Source organism: Telopea speciosissima, chromosome 10, assembly GCF_018873765.1.
Source record: "Telopea speciosissima isolate NSW1024214 ecotype Mountain lineage chromosome 10, Tspe_v1, whole genome shotgun sequence".
Taxonomy (NCBI): Eukaryota; Viridiplantae; Streptophyta; class Magnoliopsida; order Proteales; family Proteaceae; genus Telopea; species Telopea speciosissima.
The window spans coordinates 4,598,329-4,605,901 of record NC_057925.1 but is presented as its reverse complement, the minus strand read 5'-3'; the positions used below and the strand labels follow the sequence as shown (position 1 = coordinate 4,605,901).

Genomic DNA, 7,573 nt, shown 5'->3' with positions numbered 1-7,573 from the left:
AAGGGTAATTAGTAACCTAATTTTCAACTAATTTTCAACTTTTGAACATTCAATATTTCAAAGGATGAAATCATGCTTAATAACCAGCTAATGACTTGGGTTAATCATATTTTCGTTGCGCTAGAAGCATAGTTCTAAAACTTGAAAAACTCGAGAATCGCGACTTGGTCGGGACGAATTCTCTTACGAGATACAAAACACATTGTGTAGCCGGAATCAATGGTGTACATAAAATGCATTGTCTCACTGAGATTTCGGTGAGATCTCGAGAATCTCGATCTGGTCAAGACACCTCCTCGAGACAAGTTTTTGAACCTTGACTAGAAGTGTTGTAATCTTTATTAAACACCATAATACCAATTAGAAATACAAGATCCATAACATGATGTTGCTTCTTTGAGTGGAAGACTACAAAATTTCTCTTTTAATAAGTACTCATTGAGAAATCTTCATTTATTTGATTATTGCAAACACCATATTACATTGTTCTCCAAAAACAAAATTGCATCATCTTATACAATGTAGTAATGCAATGGTTTTAACAGAATAATTTATGTTTCATGGATGTGATCATGGAAAATTATTTCTTTAGAGCATGTTTATACAGTTAGTTCTCATAAAACAACTATAAAACAACTATTCTACAATTTTTCTTTGGCTCCAAGCTCTATTTTTTTTTATAATATAATCAGAGTTAGTCAAATATAACAAACTATGTGTGTTATTTTTCTTTCTAAAGTTATATACTATGTCTCTTTCCATGCATAAAATTAGAAGATTAAACTCTTTAAATTTTCTTGTTAATCTTATGCAGTGTCTACAACAAATAATATCTGTCGGAAGCGTTATACTCATTTTAAGCTGAAATTGCACCAATGAGATGCTTGTGTGGTACTTTATCACAGGGACTAACACCCATGTACTTTCAGGTGACAAATAGTGAAGCGTTATACTTAACTAAACATAGTTACATGGAAGAAAACCCTTTACTTTAAGAGTATGAACTCATAGTTTTTATGAATGTCAAAATCATATAGACCTTATGCTTTCCTAAACTATAATACAAACCCTCACCTTCCCAGCCCTAAAAAGGGAAAGGTTTTGTTATTAATTTTGAATGTCAAAAACAAAGGAGTTCAGTGGTACGTATGTGATTTTGACTTTATTTTTTTCCTTAGCAGTTGTTTTTGTGTTCATATGCAGAATAAATTAAAGGGCGTATCCAATGCAAGAGACTCCCGCCATTGTGGGGTCTGGGGAGGGTCATAATGTATGCAACCTTACCCCTACTTTTGTAGAGAGGCTATTTCCATATTCGAACCCTTGACCACTTGATCACAATGGAGCAACCTTACCTTTGCACCAAGGCCCGCCCTCTCATATGCAGAATAAATACATATCATTAATGTAGAGAGAAAATAGTGGCATGAGCTAGTAAAGGATGAGAATATCCCATGAGGTAGCTCTTCAAGAAAAAGTAAACAAAATTTACAAAATTCTTCGCCCTCCAATGTCATAAAACCTACAGGTCATAACATACTAGTTTGCTCTCTAATCAAGCTGTTTCGTATTTGGCCATGTTTAGTGGAGGTAGTTTATTGGAAGAATCCCATAGTTGGCAAGGACCAACACCTCGCAATTAAGAGGTCATGAGTTCAACTCTCTTTGGGGCGTACTTATATATCCCCAAAAAAGAAAAAAAAATCATTATGTTTCAACAAAGGAGGTAATCCTTCCATCCAAATATGACCAACATTAACCAACTTATATTGTAACTCAAAGGTATTGTAACTCAAAGGTGTTTATTTCTTGCAATTCTAATGGAGTAATAGCTAAATAGATTTAGTAGTTGAGGATATTCTTTGGATTATTAGGTGTAAGGTATGAAAGAAATGTAATGTGAAGCAATCAAGAGTGTGATATACAGAATTCCTATTCGATAGACTTGTTGGGAATGAATGTACAACCACAATGAAGAAACCAAGTAAACAATACGATGAGTTTAACGTGGGAAAGTTAGAGATTTTCGTTAAATCATAAAAACTCTCTACACCACTCTATACCTCACAATGTGATCTCCTTTCCCTATGTCTAGGTTTTTCTCACAGAGTTAATATACGGGTTACTTTAAAATCCCTAATCCCATACAATTATAATTTTATCACTATACATATATAATAAACCTAAAATTCGATCCAATTATAATTTAGACCCAATAATAATTATGGAAAGCAATAATATACTAGACCCTAAGATTCTTAGATGAGTTGGTGGAGAGTTTTTTTTTTTTTTTTTTTTTTTGTTGATTTTATTGTGTAATGAATAAGGGAAGATCATCTAAAGCTCTCGTCCTTGGGTACAAAAAAGGTGTCATTTATCTAGCTAGGGCAGCAAATCTGCAAACTGCCAAAAGATCATCTTTTTATGTTAATGCTTTAATGGGTCCTTTTCAAGTTCCAAGGGATTGTATTTTTCCTTTTCTTTTTAGACTAAACAACCCATAAAAATTAGAGTTCATTGGAACAAATAACCCATAACAGAAAACATAAAAAGACTTAAAACGTCGCCTGAGAGATTCGAACTCTCGCGGGGAAACCCCATGTACTTAGCAGGCACACGCCTTAACCACTCGGCCAAAGCGACGTTGATAGACATAAATTCTCTTGTTTAAATATATAACTACTTATATATCCTTTCACAACTCAACAGACATTCTAACAACTTGGCATGTTGCTCCGCGCTCCACTGGAAAAAGCCCATGAGATCTTTGGCATAAGAAATCTCATATATTATGAGGATAAAAGTGCACAAGGGCAATTGTGAAGAATTAAGTATGAATTAAGGGTTATGTAGATAATTTTGTCGGGTAAGTTGGAGGGATGATAAATTTCCATCATCCGCGGTGAAGTGGTAGAGAAAGAAGAAACCCCTTCTAGGGTTTTAGTATGTTCCAAAATAGAGGATGGTTCACCCACTATCCTAGGGTTCACAAAACCCTCTTAGGGTTTTAATATGTTCCAAAATATCCTCCCGTACCCAATCTCGTCCTCTCACACCCCTCGGTGAATGGGACCCCATTCACTGTGGGTGGAGGGAAACTCAGTCCTTTAGTATATATCATTAATTTAATGGAAAAAAGAATACTGGATAGTTGTGTGGTTCCTGCACCTGTACGTAGGAGTGTGCGAAATTACAATCCCATCTCTTGTGAAGTATAAAATCCCATCAAGGCAGATGCCTCTACGCACACTCTCATTGGCCTCTGCATTGGTGTAAGGGGCGTTGGTGTAGGGGCTATAAGACCTGGCAACAATCTCTTGCCCAAATTTAATTTGTTAAACATATCCATATTTTTGTGTTAAATTTAACAGAAAAAAGGGTCAAGCCCGACAAGATTGAGATATGCTAGCTTGGCTTAAGGTCGGGGTTGGGCTTAGGCTGAGCCTTAGGAACCCTCGGCTGGGCCCAACCCAATTGCACCCCTAATACATTTAGTGTACACCAATGATTTAATATATTTAATATGAAAACATATTGTTGTAATCGGGTGGATCAAAAAAATTATAACCTTACATTTTTTTCCCTCTTAGTATAATACACTTTTTTTTTTTCAACATGGTTAAATCCTCTCACTTCACAAGTCTACGCGAAAAAAAATATGCAATAATAATGACATAATAATAAGTGACTTTCAAATTGTTTTGAAAACCAATTTTTACGATTTCTTTGAATAACTTTTGTGAATAAAATAAGAAACTATCGAAAGACTCTTTCACGTCACCATTTTGGTTATAAAATGATGCACCCATTAAATATATACACTTTTAGGTTTAAAAATATATTTACTTATATTTTGTATATAAAAAAATAGGTAAAAAAGGTTTCTTCGTGCATGAAACATGGTCAACACTTGAACTTTGGATAGGAATACTCGATTCTCATGAGTGTCTATCTAATGTTTGAAGAGTGGACTGTGAATGTAAACATACCCCTAAAAAATAACATAAAAATAACAGAAGGGAAAAAGAACTCTCTCCTGGAGTGGGGCCTATGCTAGCAATCCCATGACTCTATCTTTCTCTTCCCATATGAAAAGGCATCTATGTCCTGTTGTTTTGAAGAGGAGGAAGATAGACTCATGGGAGTGCTGACATAGACCACACTCCTGGACAAAAAACTGCTTCACATAGCAAAAATAAGGCCAAGCCCCGGCTTACCCTAAGTCTAGTAGATATGGGTATGGGTTGAATCATCCAATCCAACATCGAGGAGTTGATTTGGAACCTCGGGTCAAGCTTGGGATATCCAAAGCCTGGCCCAACCTAGCTCGGTTACACCCCTAATTCTAGGGGTGTCAAATAGTTGATTCGGTTCGATTTCATTCGGTCTCATCAGTAGTTTAGCATAAATCAAGCTAGTCCGAAAACGGCCGAAAACTAATCGCTCTATAAAATCCAAACCAAAACTGATAGCTATCAGTTCGGTCAGTTCCGGTCCCTTATTGGTTTATCTAAAAAATTTCTTATAGGTCTATTTTCAGTTTTTCATATATTAAAAAATCAAATTTTATCGGGTTTTCCCAATTTCGGTTAAATCGTATCTGTCAAATTGATTCAGATCAAATCAAACCAAATCAAAAATTTTTCCTAAAATTAAAATTGAAACCGACTGACCAGCAGTTTGGTTCAGTCAGTTTCAACTTCTCCCGGTTTAGTCTGGTCGGTCTTTTGGGTTCGGCCCCCCGCCTGTGAAATGACCCAAACACCCCCATTTTTGGCTGGGCTGGATCCTCCAGCTCCCATCACGGCTGAAGGAAAGCTATAGGGGGCTTATATGGGCCTGGGCTCAGCATTCGTTAAATCTTGTGTAAGCCCATTCCAAGCCTCGGTCTTGTACTCCAGTGTGTTTATTTTGGGTCGCAGGAGTGGTTCAAGTATTCAAAACTTTAAATTTCTACCAGGTGATCGTCGTTACCGTAAGCCTCTTCGGTCAAATGAGCTTGCAGCTTCATAGCTCCGAACCACAGTCTGCAGATTCTGATGCTTCTTCAGATTCACAAAAGATCCTTCCAATCACCAGCCCATCATCTCCCAATCTCGAATGCTACAACTACCCATCTCGCAAACACCGCAGAAGAAAGTTTCGAACAGAGCTACCGAAACATCTGCGATCTTCTGCTTACTCTCACCCACTCCAGGTCTCTCTCCAAAGGCCAGCAGATCCATGCGAACGTTATCAAATCCGGAAAGCAAACTATTCCTCTCCTATCTAACCATTTCATCAACTTCTATTCAAAATGCCAACGGCCTTACGATTCCCGCCAAGTTTTTGATGAAATTCCTCGAAAGCTAGCCACTTCTTGGAGCTCCATCATCTCTACTTTTGCCCAAAATGAGCTCCCTCTGCTGTCGCTTGAATTTTTTCGAAAAATGTTTGATAATGGAATTCGACCAGATGATCATATATTCCCTAGCGCGACGAAAGCGTGTGGTATTCTCTCGAGACCGGATATTGGACAGTCTATACATTCTCTTGTTGTGAAGATGGGATTCGACTCGGATGTGTTTGTTGGTAGCTCGATGGTCGATATGTATGCCAAATGTGGGGAAATTAAATACGCTCGTCGGATGTTTGATGAAATGCCGGAGAAGAATGTGGTTTCTTGGAGTGGGATGATATATGGGTATGCCCAGTTGGGTGAGGATGAAGAGGCTTTAAAGCTCTTTAAACAAGCATTAATGGAGGATTTGGGTGTGAATGATTTTACTTTTTCGAGTATAATACGGGTCTGTGGCAATTCAACACTTCTTGAATTGGGTAAGCTGATACACGGTTTGTGTCTGAAAATGAGCTTCGACTCCTCAAGCTTCGTGGGTAGTTCTTTGATATCCTTGTATTCCAAGTGTGGAGTAATCGAAGAAGCTTACCGTGTTTTTGATGAGATAGCAGTAAGAAATCTTGGCATGTGGAATTCAATGCTGATTGCTTGTGCTCAGCATTCTCATACACAGAAAGCATTTGACTTGTTTAATCAGATGGAGAATGATGGGATCCGGCCAAACTTCATCACTTTCTTGTGCGTGTTGTATGCTTGTAGTCATGCAGGACTCGTAGAAAAAGGCCAATTCTACTTTGACCTCATGAAGAAGCATGGTATTCAACCGGGTGCTCAGCACTATGCTTCCATGGTAGACTTACTAGGCCGTGCAGGCAAACTGGAGGAGGCAGCCACAATTATTAAGGAAATGCCAGTGGAACCAACAGAATCAGTTTGGGGAGCTTTGCTGACTGGGTGTCAGATCCATGGGAACACAGAGTTGGCGGCCTTTGCAGCTGATAAGGTTTTCGAAATTGGCCCTGTAAGTTCAGGCCTCCATGTGTTATTGTCAAACGCTTATGCAGCTGCAGGCAAATGGGAGGAGGCAGCCAAGGCAAGGAAGATGTTGAGGGACCGAGGGGTGAAAAAGGAAACTGGTTTGAGTTGGGTTGAGGAGGGCAATAAAGTGCACACATTTGCAGCAGCAGATAGATCTCACCCAAAAACTGAAGAGATCTATTGGAAGTTGGAGGAATTGGGGCAAGAAATGGAACGATCCGGTTATGTTGCTGACACAAGTTTCGTTTTACGGGCTGTTGATAGTGAGGAAAAAAAGCAGGCAATTGGGTATCACAGTGAGAGGTTAGCAATTGCTTTTGGTCTCATCACCTTCCCGCCAGGAAGACCAATTCGGGTCATGAAGAACTTGCGTGTATGTGGTGATTGTCACACTGCAATAAAATTCATGTCCAAGTGTACCTCAAGAACAATAATCGTGAGGGATAACAATAGATTCCATCGGTTTGAGGGTGGCACTTGCTCCTGTGGTGATTATTGGTAGTTTTTGCTTATTTCGTTTTGGTAGGGTTCAGCTTCTATTCACAAGAAGAAAATTAGAATAGTGACAATCTCAAAAAGCAAGCAGATATTATCTGACAAAAACACCTTGTTTCCCAGACTATAGAGGTAATTGCATTGTAAGAAAACTATTACATTGATTGTTTTCTGGTAAGAAATGAGGAACAAAGCTGATTTTCACTAGCTATATCATCCAATGTCACTATCTATGGTCAACAGCTTCCTCCATTACTTTTCCTCGTAATAGTATATTGGCATCAACTCTCCTACCAATCAGATAGTTGTAATCATAATAACCTATACAGATTTCACTATTTTTTTTTTTAAATGTTATTATTCACACACCCATTTCATGTCTCAAATTGTTCTTCATTGCAAATATCTTTCCAAAATTTCTTCCATTATTTATATCAATGAATATTTTATTTGTACTACAAACATTGTGCCCTTCTCTTTTTCTTTTTTTTTTTTGGTGATATGTTTATCGCAAAAGAGGAAAAATATATACACAATCAAAGGCAGCCTACCAAGATTTGGGCTGAATTCACCAAGCCCTGGGGGCTCCAAAACTGAAGGCTACAGCCAAGGCCCGTAGCCAAGTAAAATGCACAATTTCCCAAGAAAACAAATGAAACAAAATGGCCCAAATACCCCTCCCCCCCCCCCCCCCCACACACA

The 7,573-nt window shown here is 38.2% G+C and overlaps 1 protein-coding gene and 1 non-coding gene across 2 annotated transcripts; one reads left to right on the top strand and one right to left on the bottom strand.

Annotated features, from left to right (window-relative positions):
• Window positions 1-2,561: 2,561 nt before the first annotated feature.
• TRNAS-GCU lies at window positions 2,562-2,643 on the bottom strand. Its single transcript has one exon. It is a non-coding gene; the product is annotated as a tRNA-Ser (tRNA).
• Window positions 2,644-4,989: 2,346 nt separating this feature from the next.
• Window positions 4,990-7,087, top strand: LOC122642633 (putative pentatricopeptide repeat-containing protein At5g52630). The gene has a single exon (XM_043836165.1). It carries the CDS (start codon window positions 5,040-5,042, stop codon window positions 6,876-6,878), a length of 1,839 nt encoding a protein of 612 aa, XP_043692100.1. The 5' UTR covers window positions 4,990-5,039; the 3' UTR covers window positions 6,879-7,087.
• The last annotated feature ends 486 nt before the right edge of the window (window positions 7,088-7,573 follow it).